General features: G+C 42.5%; 2 protein-coding genes across 2 annotated transcripts in view; both read left to right on the top strand.

Annotated features, from left to right (window-relative positions):
• Positions 1–24,338, top strand: part of LOC148121405 (membrane-spanning 4-domains subfamily A member 6B-like) — a 78,803-nt gene that overhangs the window by 14,022 nt on the left and 40,443 nt on the right. The window lies entirely within an intron of this gene.
• LOC148121407 (high affinity immunoglobulin epsilon receptor subunit beta-like) lies at positions 3,851–12,423 on the top strand. The gene is made up of 7 exons (XM_087908096.1): positions 3,851–3,984; positions 4,773–4,896; positions 5,400–5,534; positions 8,062–8,118; positions 8,728–8,883; positions 9,229–9,327; positions 10,156–12,423. The coding sequence occupies exons 1-7, from the start codon at positions 3,923–3,925 to the stop codon at positions 10,252–10,254; spliced, it is 732 nt and encodes a 243-aa protein (XP_087764222.1). The 5' UTR covers positions 3,851–3,922; the 3' UTR covers positions 10,255–12,423.

Genomic DNA, 24,338 nt, shown 5'->3' on the forward strand with positions numbered 1-24,338 from the left:
ACTGTATGAATCCTTTTCTGAACATCTCTGAAGTCATTTGGATAAAGAAATGAAGGTTTGTTTGTTTTTGTTTTTTTTTAACTTAGTGTTCTCACTTGGCACTAGAACCTTTAGAGCCATTTGTCCCATGGCCATTTCTGTAATCAATTTTTCATGAAACACTGGAACTCGATGCCAGTCCAAACTGTCTTACTCTAAATCATATTATATATGTGCTTGTATAAAAAAATTCTTCTTTTCATGTTTGCATGTGTGTTTGTGTTTATATACCCATGGAGAGAACATGGAGGTCGGAGGACAACTTTGTGGAGTCAGTTCTTTACTTCCACCGTGTGAGTTCCAGGGAGTGAAAGCAGGCCCCCAGGCCTTGACAGAAAACAGCCTTACCCACTGAACCACCTCATCAAGCCTCTTCATCACTTATTTTGAAACCAAACATGGTTCTAAGATGTGGGAATGTGAATATAAGATAGGAAGGAAGGAATGAAAGAAGCTTGTAGAAAAAGGAAAATGAGAGAGGAGAGAGATTGAGACTGTAATTCCTTGGTGGAAGGTACCAGAAAATACCCTCCAAAGATAACATAATTTAAAACCTTTCACATGGAAATTTTTGAGTATTTATTTTAAATAAAGTTAGCGTTTACTTTTAGAAAACATTTGCACACTATGAGTTTGAGGGTCTTTTGAGTTTGGGGACACACCCTTAACCAAAAACCTCTTTGTAATTGATACCTGCTGGGAGAAGGAAAATCAGTTTTCTCCAATGGAGTAACACTGGGTATCAACAACTCTCCGGGGAAGGCCCCATTCTTAGGATTAGTTGACCAACACAAAAGGGCTCCATGTTCTTTTTTTTTTTTTTTTTTTTTTGTGTGTGTGTGTGCTTTGTTTGTTTGTTTTTGGTGTTTCATTTTTGCTCTTTGCTTTGAGAGAGAAGGACCATGAAGTTGGGTGGGCCAGGAGGTAGAGGGGATCTGTGAGAACTTGGGGGAGGAGAAAGAATGTGATGAAAGTACATTCTATGCAAATTAAGAAAAAAATATAATGAAAAATCAAGGCTCTCACTGTAAGCATTGCAGCTCAGATGGAAAGGTATCCTGATAGTCAGGAGCCAAGAAATATGACAAAGTCACTGTAACCATAGTAACATATAGCTCTGTTCCTGGGAGAGGTTTCCCTAATACAAGAACAACAACTCGGCTCCACCAGGGGGAGTTTCCCTGCGAAAGTGTTACAGCTCTACTCCACCAGGGGGAGTTTCCCTGCGAAAGTGTTACAGCTCTGCTCCACCAGGGGGAGCTGCCCAGGGAAAGTGTTACAGCTCTGCTCCACCAGGGGGAGCTGCCCAGGGAAAGTGTTACAGCTCTGCTCCACCAGGGGGAATTTCCCAGGGAAAGTGTTACAGCTCTGCTCCACCAGGGGGAGTTTCCCAGGGAAAGTGTTACGCTCTGCTCCACTCAGCACTGCTCTGGCAAAAAGTTGTTATAACTGGTCTCTTTTCTGTCACACCACACAGCAAACCTCATTCAAGAGATTTATGGGGAAGGAAAAACCCAAAAGGGTGCCTGCCACAATGGTGAAAAGCAACAGCAAACTGAACAGGGTACAGATCATACATAGGGTTTCTTCGGGGGGAGGCAGAGATTTCCAGGGTGGCCTGGGATTGGTGATTTTTTGCAGCCTGGTTCTAGAGCAAGCTCAGGGATTGGTGGGATTTCATGCTCAGAGACTGGTGGGGTTTCATGCTCAGGAAACTCAGTGGTTGGTACAATTCTGTGCTCAGGGATTGGTGAGATTTCAAGTCCTAATCCTGGAGTTATGTCAGGGTCAGGGTGTTTTTCCTTTGCCCTAGTCTTGGGTCTAGTTGGGGTACAGTGTTTTTTTACTTGACCCTTTTCACCCTACACTAACTTACTAAACAAAGAAACTTGATAGTCAAAAAGAGAGTCAGAGAAAAACATATGTGAAGAGTCTGTGTGTGCCTGAGAAATGCTGTGTAGTGGTGAAGAACTGCAGCTGTTATCTCTTCCTTCCAGATAGACATATGGTTAAAACTCAACTTGATAACAGTGCCCAGCCCCAAAGGAAGTCATTTGATCATATGTTCTGATACTTGCTGTTGTGGAAGGTGGAACAACATGGCTGTGGGGAACTGGATTAGGAATACAGAATGTGCTAAGCATCTCAGGAAGGGGAAGGATGAAGCTGTTGATAAACACTGGGGCATGACATAATTGGGATGTCATGGGTCACCTTTCAGTACTGCATTTTCATTTCGTGATTTGCTGTTGACAGTTCTCACAGAAAAGCATTAACTCCAAACATGGAAGGGCCCTCTCAGTCTGTTAACTGTCCAAATCTCAAACAGGTTCCTGATTTTGTTGTTGTTGTTGTTGTTGTTGAACACAAACCTTTATATACTACTAGGAGACACTGTTAAGGACTATCACATTGCTTCAGGACTTTACCCTGCAGGCTTGTGTGGTTTTGGAAAGGTTGAGTAAGGGAATGAGATTACTAAGCCAGCCATTTTAAGGCTAGGCTCACACATCACCTTCGCTGGTAGTTTCTTCTCTAAATTCTACACATGCTCCATCAGGCAACACTGTTGTAACCTCTTTCACATTCTAGCAGTCTCTGGCCTCTGACTTCCTGCATAATATTTTTTCTTTGTTCTCATCTGCAATATTGTGGGCTAGATAAGTCTGGAATCATGATCCTCAATACTGCCTGCTCCATAATATGGGCTGTCAATAACAAGAAGCATTAATCCTTTCTGTATGAATGAATAAGAATATGGGGCTTAGTTCTTATTTCAAATAGTGTTTTTGTTAGATGCACTGATTCCCAAAGATACAAAGGAAAGAAAGTAACTGGGGCAGCGAAATATTTTTAGGAAAGATTTGGCAATATGTACACTAGAATCTTTTATGAATATGTACATCTTAATCTCTCCTGAGACATTTTATAACCCAGAAAAATAACTCAGGTGATTAGGGTACCATACACAGTATTTTGCAGTCATGAAAAACCATTCAAAGAATTATACTTAAATATAAGCAAGGCAGACTTGTGAATTCCCTCTTGTTTGTTGTGTTCTGGGGTAGTTAACTGTGATATAGTTGAGTGAATACTTTGTGTGGGTAGATTATATTGCTCAGTTCCCACCATTCAGATTTGCCCATATCATTTCTGAGTTCACATCCTTTCACGTTTTCCTTGTCTTGGTCTTACCATCATAACGTACCATTACATTATGGTCCATATATGATGTACCATTATACATCAGTTGCCATGGACACATTCAGATAAGGCATATTTCTTAATTCAAATAGTAGTTTGGCTAGTTTCAGTGGCATGGTTCACTCTGTGGGTCCCGTTTTGAAGATCATCTCCTGCAGATAGTAAATACTATTCAGTAGACATGAAGAGAGAATGAGAAGGAGGGAAGGAGGAGGAGGGGAGGGGAGAGAGAAGGGAGTGGAAAGAGAGAGGATGCGAAGTCAGAGATACATTTAGAAATTGATACTCGTGCTCATATACACATTTCAGCCTTATGACATGGGGATAGAAGACGAAACTTCTAAGGACCACACCTGTTTTTAATCCTACTTCCTTTGATCTTCTCAGTGCCTCGATGCTTCAATATTAGGTTCCATCAATCCCACATCTCAGGTAGAAGTATGCTCTAAAATGCTCAAGTTTCTCTGTTCACCCTGCTCTCTTTTCGGTAGATGTCTCAGTCTTATGACTTCCCATTCTAGCAATAGTAAAGAACCACTGATACTAATCAGCTGGGAGACTTATCTGCATGGAGATAACCACTGTATTCAGAGTCAACACATCTAACTGCCCACCCAGAGTACACCACGTCTCCACGTAACAGGGTCCTTTATTCCCAGGTAGTTCAATTTATGAAAAAATGGACACAGAAAATAAGAGCAGAGCAGATCTTGCGCTCCCAAACCCACAAGAACCCCCCAGGTAAGTAAAGACTATTGCTTTTTCCATTGAAGTTATTTATCAAGACAGAGAACTTCACAGTGCTGGGCAGTCAATTCTTAGATTTATGTGTGGACTCAAGTAAGTTACTGAACCATGTTTACACGTTCTTAGTGTCTTTCTCTTCAGCAGTTGGCAGCAGGTTTTTACTTGACTTGAAAATTGGCAATACCATATTTCCAACACTAGAGACTTGTGGTTTGAGGTGTGAGACAGAGAGTTTGAACTTACAGATCTCTTGCCTCTGTGTTTGAAGTGTGTTTTAGGAGTCAGAGGCATTCTAAGATGGCCACATTCTTATTGGCCTTTGTGAAACTTAAGGCATGGGATCCTGCACCCAAGATTAAAATATGAATGGAGATTGAAGTAGTCTCTCAAAGCAGTTCTCTGTGTATGACGTTGGGTGTATTAACAAAACATATGCAGATACATTTCTATGATAAAATGACTTTGAAGTCGACAGACAAGCGTATTTGGTTGTTTTGTTTTAATCATAGATAGAGACCCATAGAAGGAATTTATGACAACCTGGGATGAACAAGAACATGAGACATGACTTTTTTCTATTCTGTTCTACATAAACACTTGGATAATATTCAAATGGTTGATTGCTTTGGCTCTCTGAGCCTTCTCAGATACTACCCTGAAGACTTGAACTGCTGAATTCTTTCAAACAACAATTAACAAATAACACTCTAGTCTCTGACAGTTAACAAGTTCACACAGAAAGTTAGAGGATTTTCGTATGATTGAAATTTTGTAAATTTCAGTGTGCCTGACATTGAGCTCTTGGAAGCATTGCCTTCTGCTAAACCTCTGCCAGAGAAGCCAGCACCACCCCCACCACCGCAGACATGGCAGGCAGTTTTGAAGAAAGATTTGGAGTTCCTGGGGGTGAGTGTCTAGCCTCCATTCTCAACTTGAATTAGTGCTGGCTCTAGGAGAGAGTATTAGGATATATTAACATTTCCTCTTGAGGGTTGATGAGGAGTGATATGTCCTGTAACATTCTTGATAGGTGAGGAACCGATGGTACTCACTGCACATTCTGGGAAGAGAGAAACATTTTCTCAAGAAGATTTTAAGTTACTGAAACATGAATGGAGAAAAGGGACATAATGCCTGTGGCTAAAAGATAGGACAGTTACTCCTGTCAATCATAACTATGTAAATAAAGATGTATGTGACACATTTTGATTGTGTATGCCGTAGACTCTATTAGTAACAGTTCTGATTTTTATAGTGAAAAGAAAGCAGTAGAAAATCTCACATCTGATTCAATCTCAGGAAGCCGTATGACACTAAAGAGATTTCTCATTTTCAGTATTGCTTATAGGGAAATTGGTACAATCTTGAGAAAATATATCCCAACTTTACAAACTTCGTGTTTTCCACAGGTAACACAAATTCTGGTTGGTGTGATATGCCTTTGTCTCGGGACAATTGTCTGCTCAGCACTCCCCATTTCGGAATTTGACGATGAAATCCTTCTGTCATACAGAGCAGGCTATCCATTCTGGGGAGCAGGGCTGGTGAGAGCACATCTGGAATTGTTTCTGAAATAGTGCTAATCAGAGTTTCCTTCTAAACAAATCTAGCTACATAGCTCTAGCATTTTGATAAAATCGACTCCTTTTCACTTATATGCATATAGCATCCGTAATTGCAATTCCAAAGTTTTCTCCACATTAACCCATTGACATGTACATTATCACACTTAGATGTGGTTTAAATCGTTACCCTTCTTAGTGACTCCTTACTTGAGACTTATGACATTTTAAAGAATAATACATTAATATTTAAGAAGTTAAATAATTTGCCTAAAACTTGTATCCTAAGAAAATTCCACCAGCACTATTAATAAAATTACATGCTATGTGCATGTATTTTATTCATTAATAAAAGCTAGTTAAGGCTGGAGAGAGGCCTTAGTAGTTAAGGGTGCTCTTCCACAAGACCTGAATTCAGTCCCAGCCAGGTGTCAGGTGCTCACAACTACCTATAACTCCAGCTCAAGAAGATAAGATCCTTCTTCTGGTCTTCATGCGCATTTGTACACGTGTCATATACATGCACAGACATATACATGCACAGACATATACACACACAGACATATACATGCACAGACATATACGTGCACAGACATATACATGCACAGACATATACATGCACAGACATATACATACACACACAGACATATACATGCACAGACATATACGTGCACAGACATATACATACACACACAGACATATACATGCACAGACATATACGTGCACAGACATATACATACACAGAAATACATACACAGACACAGACATGCATCTGTACACATGTACACACGTGTCATATACATGCACAGACATATATATATATACACAGAGACATATACGTGCACATAGACATACACAGACATACATACACGCTTGCAGATAAAAATTTAAAATCATAAAAACCCCACAAAACCCACACCAGAATAGTTTAAAAAGTTTTCTTTAAGGGGAGGGGGTGAAATATTGTTCAGATGAGAACAAGGGTAGGTGTGTATCTGTTGGGCCCTTGACATGTTTTTGGCCACTAAAGTCCTGAGTTCCTTTTTAAACAATATGTTATCTGGAAAGCAGATGACTGAATGAGAGCACATTCTGTGTATAGAAGAATTCTGTGTATAGAAGGTGTAGAATTTGATACATTTGACTCACACACACACATACAATGTTAGCATATATGTTCCTTTCAGTATAACAAGCCTATCTGTGATTTTGAAAGTTACATGGCTTCCTTGCCGCTATTCCTGTCTCTGCTCCCTGACTTCTCGTCCTGAAGCAATCACTAAAACTGAAAGCTACTTTCAATTCTTACAGCTTTGTAGAAATAGCATTGATGCTTCAATGTCTCTTATGCCTATCTTCCTTCAGTCCATACCATTATCATGTATTACTTTTATGGATAATTAAATTATAAAGACATATTTAAATCTAAGAAAAACATTGCATTGGTTGGACATGCTGCTAAGTATGGAGTTTGCAGGTCTCTTGGTTCTCTAGACCATCTACCATATTTTACACCAACATTCTATTTTCTTTCCAAACATTTAGCTTTAAAATTTATCTCTCTCTCTCTCTCTCTCTCTCTCTCTCTCTCTCTCTGTGTGTGTGTGTGTGTGTGTTTGAGAGAGAGAGAGAGAGAGAGAGAGAGAGAGAGAGACACCATGGTTAGAGAATAATCCTAGGATGTCATTTCTCTCTTGCTACATTGTAGGATCCAGGAATTGAACTCAGGTCATTGAGCCTGTGGTTGTGTTTCAAGCACTTTTAGCTGTTGAACTTTCTCATAGACTCAAATATTAGGCTCTTTAAGTGTCCCCAGACAAACAAATCTCAGTTTTTAAGAAGGTGTTCTGAATTTGAGGTCTCAATTTTTACTTTTACTAAACATTCCCATATTTACATTTTCATAGTTAACTATATGACCCTGTGCTGCTGAGCAGCCTCCCAACGTATCACAGTGTAGATACAGGTTTCTGGCCTGGAGGAGTTGACAGTGTAAGGCAGGACATACACACAGAGTTACAATAAATGAGACTGCTATTGCAGTTGTCCACCAGATACCACTAGCCCCAGCTGCCTACCCAGGAGGTATCCAAGTCAGCCTCACAGGGGAGCTAGGTGACAAAGGGAGAGCCACAGGTCCCAGTGAGACCTAATGAGTAGGAGTCTGCATCCTGCTTCTTTTTCTCACCGTGTGGCTCAGGCTTTCCTCAGGCTTTACCCCCTCCCTTCTTCAGCCTCTGGAGTGCTGGGATCACCCGTGGGATCACCCCTGTGCCATCATACTCAGTTCAGAACCTGCATTTTATCAGGACCGTCACGGGGTTTATGTAAGAATCGTCTTTGAGAATCACTTTATAGGGAATAATAGTAAATAGTGGTCTCCTGGGAGGTTTCAGTAGAGAGCTTCATGAAGCACCTTAAGCTGGTTTTCACATGTCCAGGGCAGAGGAAGGAAGGCCCCAGAGAGCAGAGACTCACTTTCCTTTCTCTCCTCTTTCTTTTTGGACAGTTTGTTTTGTCTGGAATTTTGACAGTTAGGTCCGAAAGGAAGAACACACTGTATCTGGTGAGTCACGGTTATATTTTTATTCATTATTCCTAGGTAAAACAAGTGGAATTTCAGGGGTGTGTAGGGAGACCCATTAGTAACAGCAGTGTTTGAGAGGGTGCGGCTATGTGATTTATCTCAATCCCTTTGTACTTGAAGGCTTTTGGCAGTGAAGTTGGATAAGATCATAGACACATAAATTGTGCCACTTAAGAAGCGGTAAAATTTGATGACTTTGACAGCATTTAAAGGGACCCAAGCAGGTATTGTCCCTGTAGGTATTTGGATACAGTCTTTGGCTATACAATTAGTTTCCAACCGAGATGACTAGAGGATAGACTACGCACATGTGTGTCTTTTTTAGGCTTTGTGTCAAGTCTCTGACCTTCTGCAAAGTCTAACCCTGTGGCCTGCTGCTGAACTATTCCCCAGCCCTCCTGCTATTCCTGAGGGCCTCTCAGAGGGAATGGACGCCTACCAAATGATGAGGACATTTGCAGGAGTTCCCTAGTTGACTGGAGTTGTAGACAGCTTTGAGTTACCACGCAAGGCCAGCTCAGAGAGATAGATCAGTTGGTTGACTGCTGCCACAGGCAACCCCAGGGCTGATTGTTCTTCTGTCAGCAGGTGAGAGGAAGCCTGGGAGCAAACATCGTCAGCTGCATCACTGCAGCAGTGGGGGTCCTCCTACTGACCCTCAATCTGAGCCAGGACTTCATGTACATGAACTACTGCAACGATCTAAACGAGGATGACGGCTGCTTTGGGGCGTCTCTGGTCACAGTACGTGTCTCTTCTGAAAACGCACTAAGCGTGAAACTGCGTTTCTCTTCCAGAGATACAATCCCCCACTTGGGAGTTTCCGTCTCACCATCTAAAGCTATGAACTTTCAGGGGTTGATGGCCTTACTCTCACATCCCCTAAGCTTAGAGTTATCATTTCCACGTAGCCACCTCCTGGCTGCCTATCTATGTCTGTTTATGAGGTGTGCTCCAGAGAGAGAGAGAGAGAGAGAGAGAGAGAGAGAGAGAGAGAGAGAGAGAGAGAGAGATAGCGCCTCTGTAAGGGAAGGAATCTGGGGTTCCTCTGTCTGTGACTTTGCCCCTTGTTGGTTGGTTGTTTGACAGGAAACGGTGTTGATGATGCTTCTCCTCACCATGCTGGCCTTTTGCAGCGCGGTGCTGTTCATTATCCATAGAATTGGAGAAAAATTCAAAAGCAAAAAGGTCAGTGGAAAGTTACAGAGTTGGTGCTTTATTCTTTTAAAACACGGGGCCTGAAATTTCTGGAATTATTGCTTTTTTTCCCTGAAAAACTATTTCTCAAAAGCTGGCTTTTGTATCTCATATTGAACATCTTATTTTAGACACTGAAATGGAACATGGTCACAGCCACAGTCCCCTTATGGCTAGGCAAATCGAATCTTTATAATTATAGAAATTGTGGGTGCTTTGAAGGGATGGCGTGTGAGCAGAGTTAATGTCAGCATGTGATGGAAACATGCAGGTGTTAGGTTTTACTTTTCATTTTTGTTCCCAAAGAGCTTGTTATATTTGTTTCTGCCTTTTTCACCTCCCTCCCAAAATGTACTTTTTCTTTTCCCTCTCTATTTCTCTAAATAGGCCTTGAGTTTTCTTTCCCCTCGACTCATGGTGACAACTGCATTTTTACCTGCTGCACACATTCATTATACCTGTGATGGAGATTTCCAATTCCCAGCTGCTATACCAACTCAGCTCTGACAAATGGAACCTGCTGCTCATCCTCTATGTCTGCTTTTAGACACACTCCAGTCTCTACACGTTTTATGACCCCTGTCTCGAGTCAGAAGGCAAACCATTTCAGATACAGGGTCACCTTAGCAACTTGTCACTGACATGGTTTCTTTTAGCCCCCATTGGCCAGTCCATCTGATTTGGTGTGTAGACGTTAAGGGAATAATTTGAGTGTCATGAGAGGTAGGTTGAAATTCAAAAAGAGATTTCTGCGTGATAAACCTCTTAGAAATGGAAAGTTCTGGGTAATTGATACGGAGTGGTTTTTCTCTTTATCAGGTTGCAGATGATCGTCTTTATGAAGAACTAAATATTTATTCACCGATCTACAGTGAGTTGGAAGACATAGGGGACACGCCGGCCCCCGTTGGTTCGTAGGAATCGGGGACCAGAACAATCCGACTCACAGTAGAATTCTGAACGTCAATCTTTAAATGACTTTTATAAAATTATCGCAAAATTAGTTTGTTCCACATTCTGCCAGTTTTACAATTAGATCATTCTCCTACACCAGTGTTTTAGTTATGCTGTTTCTGATCTTATGACTGTCCCTCTCTTTGCGAGTATCATCCACTCCAGCTGTCTTGCTTTGTGTCACAGCCTCACACACTTTCTTTCTGCAAAGACATCAAGGAATAAGTTAGCTTTATTGTATAGCTACAATGATGAACAAAAGGAAAAAAGGAGGAAGTAGGCTGAGAATTTAACTAAACTTAGATAATCAGGTAATATTGTTCTTTTTAGAATTCTCAACTACTATCGATGGGCATTATATATATCGACCCATATCTGTTGTAAAAGGCGAACGGGCTGCTTTCCATCCCTCCCAGCTCCTGGTCGCCTGGCAACTAGTTTCACCCAAAATAACAACACACAAATTGTATTCATTTAAACACTGCCTAGCCCATTAGTTCTAGCCTCTTATTGGCTAACTCTCACATATTGATTCAACCCATTTCTAATAATCTGTACCGCCACTTGACTGTGGCTTACTGACATTAGTCTAAACGGTGTCCGTCTTGGAGAGAAGAGCCATGGCATCTGCCTGACTCTGCTTTCTTTCTCCCAGCATTCTGTTCTGTCTACTTCACCTTTCTAAATTTTGCCCTATCCAAAAGCCAAGGCAGTTTCTTTATTTAACCAATGAAAGTATCACACAGACAGAAGACCATCCTACACCACATATCCATCTATCTATATGTGTATTTTTAACATGATATTTAATTTCTTAATGGAAATATTTTGTACCTCAGTAATAATGACTTTTTCTTTCTATTAATTAATATTTTTAGTTTCATTTTATTTTGCTTCCTTTTTACTCATTTTACATACCAACCAGAGTTTTCCTCCCACCCCTTCTTCCCCACTCTCCCACAATCCACCTCCAATCCACTCCACAGGAAGTGGAAGGCCTCTCATGGGGACTGAACAAAGCCTGGCCCATAAAGTTGAGGCTGGACCAAGACCTACCTCCTTAATCAAGGCTGAGCAAGGCATCCCACAATAGGAAATGGGCTCCAAAAATCCAGCACATGCACCAAGAAGAGATCCTGGTCACACTGCTAGGGACCCCTCAAACAGACTAAGCTATACAACTGTAGAGGGCCTAGTTTGGTACCATGCAGGTACCCCAGATGACAGTCCAAAGTTTGTGAACTCCCATTAACTTGGGTCAGTTGTCTCTGTGGTTTTCTCCGTCATGATCTTGACCCCCCCCTTGCTTATATAATCCCTCCTCCCTCATTTCCACTGGATTGCCAGAGCTCAGCCTGGTGCTTGTCTGTGGATCTCTGTATCTGCTTCCCTCAGTTGCTGGATGAAGGTTCTATGATGACAGTTTAAGTATTCACCAAACTGATTACAGGGGAGGGCCTGCTCAGGTACCCTCTCCACTATTACTAGGAGTCTTAGCTGGAGTCATATTTGTGGATTCCTGGGACTTTTCTTAGCACCAGAATTTTCCCTAACACCGTAATGGCTCCCTCTTTCAAGACACTCATTGCTTTCCCTCTCTATCTCCTCCCCTCCCACTTGGCCATCTGAATCCCTCATGTTCCCGTACCCCTCCCCCTCCCTTCTACCCTCTCCCTCTCACATTTACCCAGGAGAACTATTTCCTCTTCCTGGGGACCTGTCTCTTCTAGCAGCTGGAGCCTGTTTATGTGTGCATTTTTAGTTTATCTCAGGGCTAAAGCATTACAGTCTGCTACATGACTGAGCCCATGTATCAGGAAGGAAGAGGGACTCTTGACTTTCAGGATGTATATTAGATAAGAGTTTGAGTTCTCAGAGTATAGAACTTCAACTAGAATAAAAGAACCTAAAGAAATTTGGAGTGATGACTGTATCAGACATTAGGAAGATTGCTCCCTACCCCGAAGCAACTAGTCAATGAGAGAGAGAGAGAGAGAGAGAGAGAGAGAGAGAGAGAGAGAGAGAGAGAATAAAGAATCCTGTCAAGGTCTATTAAACTACTATTTCATGCTAAATCTATGAGTCAGCTTTATTGACCTTTCTTTAGCAGAAATAAAAACAGAACTGCCAGGCTTTTGCTGCTGACGTGTCTTGAATTTGTTATTAGAGAGTCGGGTGGAGGAGGATCTTGTTCCTCACAATAGAGAGATATACAGGAGAGGATCGATTAGGGAGACTGATTCAAAGGATTTCAGAAGCTGAGCAGTCACATTGCAGGGTATCTACAAGCTGGAGAGCCTGGAACACCAGTAGTATGCTTGAGCTCAAATTCCAAATCTCCAGAGCCATGGAAGCTTGTCGTATAGACTGTCTGGCACCAAAGGCCTTTGCCCTTGGAGACTCATACCAAGCCCAGGATTGTACAGCCTTCAAATTCCTTCCCCCAGTGTAGCTCAAGACATATTAGGCAGTCCCACAACTTGCTTACAACAGGTCACTATCTTTTCAGCTGTTTCCTAGTCAACCAACCAAATGCGCTGTTAATGTCCTTTCTTAAAAATGTCCTTTTTTTTAATCTATTTTGTCTTTCACATCATGCATCTTGATCCCACTCATCTCCCTGTCCCTTCATATCCTCCCTCTGCCCTTGCAACCTCTCCCCAAAATGAAATAAAATTGAAGAGAAAATGAAAAGAAAAATCTCATCATGAAAGCTGTAGTTGACACAGTGAGTCACACAGTGACTTTTGTCCACGTATCTTTACTTGCAAGTGTTCATTGCAAAGAGTCATTGGTCTGGCTTGTGGCCTCTGGTATCTGCTTTATCTTCGATACTGGGCCCTCCCTGGAGCTCCTCTTGGATATCCTGTTGTTGCCCTGTGTCACTGTGGTCCTGCAGCTTTGGGTCTGCAGGATGCATCCCTTCACATGGTCCAGCAGATCATAGATGCGATGGGCCAGCACATAACCCTGGTTCTGGGCCTGGGTAATTGCAGGGTTGGTCAGCCCACCAGTTCTCCCCCATCTTCACTACCAGGGTGAGCTTTCCAGCATTGCTCCAGCTAGTTCACCCTATGCAGCAAGGAGCAAGGGGAGGGGAGGCTCTTCTGCTTTTATGCCCTCAGGATCAGCTCACCTACACCTGCACCACCAACGCCAGCTCTACAGTGTTGCCCAGGCGAGGTGCAGGGGACCCTCTCTCAAACGCTGTACCTGGAGTGGAGCACGGTCAGCTCTCCTACTCTTATGACCTCAGGACCAGCTCCCCCATCTTCCACAGGTGGCAACGAGTGGAGGGAGACATCTCTCCCTTGTTCATGCCACCATATGACAGATGAGTGTCAAGGGCAGCCAGATTGAGGGCTTGTCCACCCGGTCCCGCCAACTGGCTCAGCTCTACTGTGCTGCTCAGGTAAGGTACGGAGACCACTTTCCTGAGAGTTACAGCTGGTATGATGGAGAATCAATGCCCTCATCCGCTACAGGTGGCAAGGGGCAAAGGGCAGGGAGGAGAGGTCTCTCCCTCACTCACACTGCCACCTGATGAGCAGTGGGGCTGGCTATCCCGTGCTTAAACGTTTTGGCTCAACCGTACCTAATCAACCGTCAGCTCTCCTGTGTGGCCCAGGCAAGACGCAAGGCCCACTTTCCGGAGTGCTGCGGCTGCTGAGGGAGAAGGGTCAGCTTCTTGCACTACTGCAGGTGGCAGTGGGGAGGGGAGAGGGCATCATTCCCTTGCCCTCACCACCGCACAGTAGACAAGGGGAGGGTACCGGCTATCCCACTTTCACCCCTCAGGACCCGTTTGCTGAGGCCCCCAAGAGCAGGGTGAGCTCTATTGTGTTGCCCAGGTGAGGGTTAGGACCTACTCTTCCAAGTGCTGCAGCCAATGAGAGGTGGGACCAACTCCGTACAACTCTGTCCTCTTAGCCTTCAGTGGTATCAGGAGTCGTGGACATCATCACAGACCGTGGCCATGGACCCAGAAATGGGTCCTGGCAGCAATCTAGGCCCGGATATCACCACAGCCCAGATATCACCTCCATCCATTCCTTGCTGTTTTCAGCTCTTCAGATCTGCCTCTGTCCACAGCACAGGAACCATTCTGTCTTCCTTTCTCTCCCATACCATACACTTGCTCAGTACAATAGCGCCCAACTGCCTGACACTGCAAGGGTCATGCTTTCTCCTTGGCACCTTGGGCGGGCCACCCCAGAGCATGTGTGTAGTCTCGTTGTCACACTTAGTCATGACAGTACTGGGCAGGGTCCGTTAATGTCCTTCTTAATCTTCACCCTTAAACATTACATTCAAACTACCTGCTTAGAGAGTTCATATCAATACATGTATCTAGAGACAGACTCAGCCATCCTTTAGCAGCTTTCCTGTACACACTTAAACATCTGTTCTCACATTCCCCAGGTTTCCGTGTAATTATATGTAGGAAACTCCAGCGGTTATTTTCATTTTCCCCAGAGATCAGCAGATAGCAGGTCAGGAAGTAGAGAGGGACATCTGGAGTCTTCCTCTATCCCTGTCCACCTTGTTGCCTTGAGACAGCCCCCCCCCCCACTGAGCTGGTAATTTCGTTCACCTGGGTTAGCTGGCATCTCTCAGGCTCCACATGTCTCCATTGCTCATCTGGGGCTACAGACATGTACAGCGTTGACAGACTAAGGGGTAGTAAGGGGGTATTACACTATTTCCAAAAGAAGAATTTTTTCATTTTGCTCTTTATTCTGAGAGCCTTCTAAAATTCAGTATGTATCCCGTTAATCATTAGATAATCATTGCTCTTAGATAATCATTGCTTGTTTATATACGCCAGGCTTTGGATAGATGCCAAACATGTCACATATATAAAGCAGTATCTTCTTTCTAAGAAAGCCATTAAACTCTTTTTAACGTTAGTTTTTTTTTTTAAAAAAAATTGAGGTGTCTTGAGAGATACCTCAGTGGTTAAGAGCGTTGGCTGCACTTCCAGAGGACCTGGGTTTCATTTCCAGCACCCATGACAGCTCAAAGCCAGGGCAGCTGTGTCCTCATCTGACCTCAGCAGGCACCAGGCATACATGTGGTTCATAGAAAGCCACGCAGACAACATGTCCATTCAAATAGAAAAATTAAAATTGTGTGTATGTGTGTATGAGAGAGTGTGAGTTTGGGTTTGTGCATGTGAGTACAGTGTCTATGGAGACCAGAAATGGCGTCAGATCCCCTGGAGTTGAAGTTACTGGCAGTTGTGAGCCTCCTAATATGGGAGTGGGTAACCAAGATCTCTTCTAACTTCCCTGTTTATTTGCTCTGGATTTTATGTCGGAATGAAAGTCTCTTCCCTCCTCAGGTGTACGGAGCCCCTGATGACTGCCTTATTTATCTCTGATACTGTGTTTCTTATTGTTCATTATTTGTTAGATTTTTTTCCTAGCTTTTTAAAAATTACCCCCCAATTCTGTGTATTTTAAAATTCTATGCAATTTTCTAATAATTATTTAAACTTGGCATCCTGTAGTTCCAACATCCACATCACATCTGAGCCTGGGATTCAGTCTATTAGTAAGATATTAATCTATTTTTACATTTAAAAATATTACTTTTTGTGTGCCCCCTGATATTTTGTTGAAATTTGTACAGATTATCGGGGACCAAAACCACTCAGATAGACACTTTTTACGAGAGGAGATGGGAAGGGCTGGGGGTGAAGGCCTGCACTGTGGTTCCTCAGTTGACAGACTCCTCACTTTCCTTTAGTGAGGCCTGGAGTGTGGGGGTAAAGCTGCTTCACAGACTAGCATCTCTGGGTCTGCTCTTGCTCTGGCTTTGCTGCTTCTCTTTCTGCTGATGGCTAGAAAGACACTCTTGCTTCTTCATCTGTTTTATCCCAAGGTGTTTTTCTTCTCCACTAAGGTACGTGGAGGTAAAGGAGTCTTAGGCAGGTACAATTAAGGAACTTAGGCCTGGAGACTTCTCAAAAACGCTGCCCCTCTGTCAGCTGTATTGATGGCCTCAAAACTCACTCCATCCCTTTCCTTTGATTTTCTTTCTCAGATAAAGTAGATTTGCAACGATGCCTTCAGGTTACTTGCTTTTTTTTTTTTCAGAATAGATTTCTTTTATTTTCTTAAAGGTAAAGAGAAAGGATCTGCCTGTGGGCCTCATAGTATTCCTGTAGGAAGAGCCTACAAAGAACTGTGCACACTTTAACACCGGATCCCCGAGTCTCCATTACACTGTGTCTTATACGATTCTGAAGGAAAAGCCCACAGGGAACTGTAAATTCCTTTTCTCAGGGTCTCTCAGTCTCCATTACACTCCTCGAGTCCAGTCTTCTTCCAAGATGGTATCTTTGGTCCTGTGTGAATGGGCCCTGTTCCTCTAGTTTTAAGGTTAATGGTGTGTTTCCTCCAGACTTCATTCTCTAAGGAATCTATGAACCATGTCAAGATTGAGCAGTTGAGTTGAAAGACAGGTCAGATGCAGTGTGTTAATGACAGAAAATCAAAATAAGAAGGGAATATGGAGAGGATAACTAATGAGTGCATGGGCTGTCGAAGCTCTGGAGAGAGATTAGTCATTTTTTTTTAAAAAAAATGTGAATTGCACAATGAGAGAACAGAATGTCATGGAGATAACACTTGACGAGATAAGGCTCAGGATGGCGAAGGACATCAAGACATTAATTAAGAAATTCCTAGGAATGTCAAATAAGCAAAATAGGGATGTAAACTCCTTGTATATCTAAATACCATACACCAAAGGAAGACAACATAAGGAAAAGTTGGTGACCTTTAGATCAGCCCAAGACAATGAAAATATAGGAAATCAATAAGCGGTTGCTTTCCCTGTCTGAGGAAATTGCAGCAACCACTAAACGTGACCACATTTGTTTGAGAAACATCGAGGCAACTGGGTACTCACAGCAGCAGTGGCAGAAACAACTCACGCTTCCGGCAAAGCTTGCCCCCTCCCTCTGCTCAAGGACAAGTGGATTTTCACTGCATGTATTTTTTCCTATTTTTTTTAATGACCAATTTCTCCTGGATCATATAATTGTATACTATAAACTGCAACTAGAATGTTGACCAAACTACTTTGGGAAATACCACCCACTCATGCAGCCTCTTTAGTGTGTGGTAGAATATGGACTAAGAAAGGTCCATCTGCCTTCAAAAAAAGACTGAGATGAGAATTTTAGATAATTCTTTTCTAACTTCTTGTTGCTGATCTATATAGCCACTCCTTTGCCACCCCTCACTGCATAAGAGAGGGAAATTCATGGTGCCATGGGACCTCAGGCAGGAAGCAGATGTCTGTTCCTTGCGAGGAATGGTCTCTGAGCAGCATTGAGGAGGTGTGATGAGAAGAAGGAAATGACGAGCAATTACCTCAAGGTAGCTTTTCTCCATGTCTCTGTAGAAATGCCCCATATATTTCTGGAGTTGCACAGTGTCTGTCCAACTTTTACATCTTGGGTTGGTCCTGTATATTAATTATAATGATACTGAAGATAATTTCACTTCCGATGTGAAGAAGGAGTCCTTGTAGAGTACTCCAGAAGAGGAACTACTTTGAAAAACAGTGTTGTCTCTATTGCTTCTCTTTCTTTCTTAGTCATAATTTATTTGGCCAGATAATATAATCTCATGTTTTTATATGATCTTTTGCTTCTTCCTCTTTTGTTTTTCATAGTCTAGAACATAAATATGTCCCCTTGTGTTCTAAAATATTTAATATTTAAGCACTATCACGTTATGATGAAATAAGCATCTTTTCTGCTGGGGTTCCTCCAACCCAGAATTTCTCTCGGTGGGATCAGTTGACAGTGTTTCATCAGGGGCTGGGAAGGGGCCTCAGCCAGCTAAGTGCCTGCTTCACAAACAGGAGGACTTGGGTTCAGCTCTCCAGAACCCGTATAAAATAGCCATGCCCAGTGGCACGTGCCTACACCACAGGACTGGAAAGGGGTTCTCTGGAGCTTATCTTCCAGCCAGTGTGGTCAAATAGGTGAGCTCCTGGTCTGTTGAGCCAGCCTGCCCGAAAATAGAAGATAGATAACGGATGAAGATGCCCAGCATTGGCCTCTGGCCTCCAATTTCACACACAGTTGTATCCACCCACACATGTTCACTCCCACACAAACATGTAAACACACAGGAAGAGGAAGAGGAGGAGGAAGAGTTTTGTGGTGGCCTGGGTCCAATCAGAAAACCCACAATAGATTTATTAGGTTACATATAATATCTTGACCTATAAACAATAAAAGAGTAACAGAAATTCTAGATGGCATCTTAGATTTGAGTCCATCCTTAGGGAAGGACAAATTTGGAATGGAATCATTTCTTGGAGAAAGTACGATTTAATCACCTGATAGGAATTTGTTGTTTTATTTAGACTGGAACGAGTCTGCAGTTAACCAACACATAACTCAACAGTTTCCTAAGTGTAGACAGAGAGTGGGAAGTCAGCAACGGTCCCACCGCTAATGTGCAGTGAAGTTCAGGTCCAAGTTGGGGCAATGTGCATGAAGTTTATGGGAGGAAAAGGCACACAGCCACAGGAGGCTGCCTGTGCCCAGGTTTCCTGAGGGTGGCCAATGGGAAAAGCACATCATGTGTGTGAGCATTTACTTTTCTTGGCCAGAAAGTGTCTATGTTGTAAACTCAGGGATGCAGGCCTGGAATGTGCATGCTGTGGGTCTGTACCCACGCTAAGGATGGCAGGATGCCTCTTGATGCAGAGACTCCCTTGCGCCCTCTATTGAGGAACTTAACACATTGTTCCTGTTACAGAACTGCTTAAAGATACTGTGTTACCATCAGGCACTTTCAGAATCAACAACCAACACGAACAACACACTAACTGTTCAACCTCCAGCACCAAAATCGATACTTGTGTCTGGAATATATTATATCGTGATTGATATATTTTGGGTTAGTAAACATTCTTTCTTCATAAGGAAAATATAAAAAGACATGTCATATATAGTACTTTCTGTGGTGATTTATTAATTTTTATATGGTGATTTTGTTTTGGAGATTGAACCTAGGGCCTCAAACAGGGAAGGCAAGCACTTTACCCCTAAGTTGTATCTTCAGCCTTTATTTTAGCTTTTTTTTTTGAATCAGGATCTCGCTGAGTTGTCCAGGCTGGCCTTATGTTTACTTTCTAGCCCAAGCAAGCCTTGAACTTGTGAGGCTTAAGCTTTCCAAATAGCTGGTATTATAGGCATATACCATCAGGTCCAGGTGATGTGAGGGTCTGTCAGTCATTTACTTCTTTTCTTTTTTCAGATTTATTCTTCTCTCAGACAGTATATCCTGACTAGTTTCCCCTCCCTTCACTCTTCCCAGTTCAGCTCCACACCTCCCCTATCTCCCAGATACACTCCTTCTCAGTTTCCCTTCAGAAAAGAGCAGCCTTCCCAAGATATGAGCTGTAACAAGTTACAGCAAAGCTAAGCACAAATCCTCATATCAAGGCTGGATGAAGCAACCCAGTAGGAGGAAAAGGGTCCAAAAAGCAGACAAAAGAGTCAGACACCTCCACTCCCACTGTTAGGATTCCCACAAGAACACCAAGCTACACAACCATAACATATCTACAGAAGACCTAGCTCAAACTTATACATGCTCCCTTAATATTGCTTCATTCTCTGTGAGCCCCTATGAGCCCTACTTATTTGATTCTGTGGGTAGTGTTCTGGTGGTGTCGTCCTCCAACATTCTGGCTCCTATGATCCTTCCTCCTCTTCCATGAGATCCCCTCCTGAGCTCTCCCTAATATTTGGCTGTGGGTGTAAAAGGAGCAGCAGGCTGAGTTCCCACCCAGATCCCAGCTAGCTTAACCTTGAAATAATCACAGAAACTGTATTCATTTAAACACTGCTTGGCCCATTAGTTCTAGCCTCTTATTGACTAACTCTCACATATTGATTCAACCCATTTCTAATAATCTGTATCTCACCACAAGCCCGTGGCTTACTGGGAAAAATTCAGTGTGTCTGACCTGGCAGCTTCATGGCGGGCAGCTCTCTGACTCTGCTTTCTTTCTCCCAGAATTCTGTTCTGTTTACTCCACCCACCTAAGGGCTGGCCTATCAAAGGCCAAGGCAGTTTCTTTATTTGACCAATGAAAGCAACACATAGATAGAAGACCCTCCTACATCATTGGGTCTCTACATCTGTTCCCATCAGTTGCTGGATGAAGCTTCTCTGATGATGATTGGGCAAGTCAATTTATTGACACTTTTTTTTCACTTTTCCAGTCATGTTTTGTTCTCCTCTAGGTCTCTGAGTCACTAGCCTCTGGTTCCTGGCCATTCAGGCAGTGTCGGGTGTTGGATCCATTTCAGCATGGGGACCTCGTGGACCAGTCATTGGTTGGCCCCTCTCACAGTTTCTGTGCCACCATCACCCCAGAACATCTTGCAGGCAGGGTAGATTGTAGAATAAAGGTTTTGTAGCTGGGTTGGCGTTCTAGCTCCACCACTGGAAGCCTTGGCTGGTGACAGAAGATGGCTGGTTCAGCTCGGTATCCACCATTCCTAGAAGTCTTTGCTAGGGTTACCCTTGTAGTTCCATATTGCCCCCCACACCAATGTCTTCCAATTCCAGCCATCTCTCCCAGTATTTTCTCTCTACACCCCCATCCTTCCTGTTCCCACCCCCATCTGAACCCAGTTCATCTGCAAAATCTATCCTATTTCCCCTTCCCAGGGAGAACCATGTATCCCTCATCTCCTTGAGCTCTTCTTATCACTTAGCCTCTCTGGAGGACCTGTCAGTCATTTCTACTACAAGATGTGCACATGGGCATCATATCTACAACTTACCATCTTAAACTTTAGTAATAGGACTAAATTACTATTTTAGTTTAAACTGTATCCTCAGTGCATCTGTACCCCATGCCAAGGGAAATCAGCTGGGCACAGAGAAACTAACTTTTCATGAGCACATGTCCTTACACGCAGACTCTAACAAAATAAATTCAGAGGAGAGAAAGAAGTCAAACTATGGTGGCCAGAAGCCTTGGAGGTATGAAATGAAGAACACTTCCCCAACAAACATAAAGTTTCAGTGACATAAGGGAAGATGTTTAGAGACACGTGGTATAGTCTGGTCATCGCTTCCCAAACCAAATATGTTTAAACATTATTAAAATGTTAGGTTTTCAAAACTCTCATTAAAATCAAAGGACTAGAATGTAAGATGAGGGAAGCTTTATTTATCCTACTACAGTAATCCCAGAGATGCCAAAACACAATATCCTCCCATATATATATTATTATTATTATTTGCCAATTAAAATTGAAGAGATGGAAGAATGATACATTTTATTCCATTTAGAATGCCCCACACTTCCTTCAAAAATTTGCAAACATAAACTTTTTTCAATCATTTTGTTATAATAAAAATGAATTATTGGAAAATGGTGAGAAGCTTCAGATATGGGGCTGAGTTAGAGGGTTTCTAGTCAGGAAAACTTACCCCAATGAGCAATACGTGTCTTATTTTCTTACTTGTCTTCCTTAAGAGGTCTAGAATTAATTATTTTTGTAAGTCACTCTGACCCTAGCATCTAGAAAAATCTCTGGAATCAGAGAGTAAATCCCAGCTGAGTGACTGAATAAATTAAATGTTTTCCCGAAGTCTAACCTTCAGTGGTGTGTAAGAAAGCACTCCCCTCCTACAGTTGTTGCCGGGCAGACAGAGGCCTCCCCCATGCAGCTTTGCTGGTATGAGGTCACAACCGAGATGCCAGATATCAGATTCATTTACCTCTCAGCCAAATAACGCAGAGTCTGTCTATGGAAGTGTCAGTTACACAGAGCAGGCAAGTGAAGCTGATCACTTTTTCTTGTACACTACTTCTCTAAAGGCATGCCCACCAAAGATGAGCATGGAGGCCTGCTTGTCTCTTTTAGGCGGGCCACTTTGAATGGGAATGTGATTGACTGTGTCCATGTACACATGACTGTCTGTAGGCAGAGTTCTAGGTGCCGGTCCAAGGATGGTGGGTTGTGAGAGATGTAGCCACCAGGTGGTATACAAAGTTCTGAATCATATGTCAGGAGATGGAGATCAGAGAGCTAGATTAATCTCAGCTTCTCGATTTCATCTCCAACTTTGGGTCTATGTCTACATTTCAGTAGTAAGAGGAATGAATAAAACTTCCTCAGTATTTGACAGTCCTTCTTCTGCAGCTCCTTGAAGAGGAGAATTCATCTAAAAACCAAGTTGAAAACTCTCTAGAAGGCTACCCCATCCCAAGCAGGCATGGTATTCAATCCCATGTAGATTATTTGTATGATGTGTTTGTAGTTGAGTGTGTGTGTAGGTGTGTATGTGTAGGTGTGTGTTAGTTTGTATAGTTGTGTGTATGTAGGTGTAGGTTGGTGTGTGTAGGTGTAGGTCAGTGTGTAGAAGTGTGGAGGTGTGTGTTGGTGTGTATATGTAGGCATATGTGTACATAGGTGTGTGTATTATATTTATGTGTATTTATGATTATACACATGTATGTACATGTGTTATAGTCAGATGTCTATCTCAGGAACTATCCATCTTGTTTTTGAGCCAGTGTGACTTGCTAGGATCTTGAGCTTGCCAAGTGGGTTAGGCTGGGTGGCCAATGAGATCTTGGGGTCCACTGGTCTCTGCTTCTCTTGGATAGGGTTACAGGAACTCACAGAAATGCTCACCTTTTCCGTGTAGGTCAAATCCAGGTCCCCATTGCAAGTGCCTTACTAATGAAGTTTTCTTCCCAGCCCCTGGTAGTCTTTTGGAACTTAGAAACTCAAGATTTAGGGAACGTGGAGAACAGGAAGGGCATTAAAGCAACAAAAACGTCCAACTTCAGTTTACTCAAAGATTCACTAAAGGGCATGTTCCTTCACTTCCTGGTCAAAGTAGACATGATTTGGGGCTACATAGTTCTTAGTATGTAGAAAGGAGCTGCGGGCAGGCCTGCTTTTCATCCCGCCCGGCTCCTGCACGGCTAGTTTAGCCCCAGAAATAATAACACATAAGTTGTATTCATTTAAATACTGCCTGGCCCATTATCTCTACAGAGTTAGTTACTGGCTAACTCTCACATCTTGATTAACCCATTTCTAATAATCTGTATCACACCACGAGGTGTGGCTTACCGGGAAAGATTCAGCATGTCTGACCTGGTGGCTGGCTCCATGGCGTCTGCCTCATTGCCCTCTTCCCAGCATTCTATTCTGTTTACTCCGCCTACCTAATTTTCTGTCCTATCAAAGGGCCAAGGCAGTCTCTTTATTGACCAATGAAACTAACACAATAGACAGATAACCCTCCTCCATCATTAGTATAATTTCTGCTTTTTATAGGTTGCTGTTCTTCACCACAAAGGGGGATGCTGGTACTTTGTGTGAAAACTAAGCTAGGTCTCTGGGCAGCTAGATCCCATATTTCTGCATTTTCTACATGTTCACTACAGTACTGTTCTTCTCCAGGGTAAGAACCCCAGGGACACCTCCTGAAGGTATAGAATAACTACTTTGGGACAGTGCCACTCCATTTATTTTTTTTTCATTACTTATGGGAGCTATTTGTATTTAAGATAAAATTAAAGACAGAAGCAACATCCACCGAATCCATATTTGCATTTGGGAGGCATTAGAACAAGTTGTTTTGATCTTGTCACTGGGGGAATAGTACTCTGTGCTGAAATTTATGATAAAAATATATATAAGAGGAAAGAGCCACAACGAATTGTCTGGATTTCCTCTATATATGTATGTAATACATAAATAATATATAAATGTAAAACTTCCTTGGTTAGTTATATTTCTAGTTTTTTCTCAATTGTGAATAGGATTTTTTTTTCTAATTTTATTTAAAGCAAGTGGATCATTGGTATTATTTATTTTTATTGATGAGAGTTATGAAGTGGAGAAATATTAGTATATGTTTCTGGCTACACATGTATCAAATGAGAACAATAATCCTGTTGTTAAATATGAAAATCCAGTGTCGATGGATTAGAAAACACAAATTATATACCACCTTATTTAATTTTCTGCA

Source organism: Myodes glareolus, chromosome 7 (genome assembly GCF_982192425.1).
Source record: "Myodes glareolus chromosome 7, mMyoGla1.1, whole genome shotgun sequence".
Taxonomy (NCBI): domain Eukaryota; kingdom Metazoa; phylum Chordata; class Mammalia; order Rodentia; family Cricetidae; genus Myodes; species Myodes glareolus.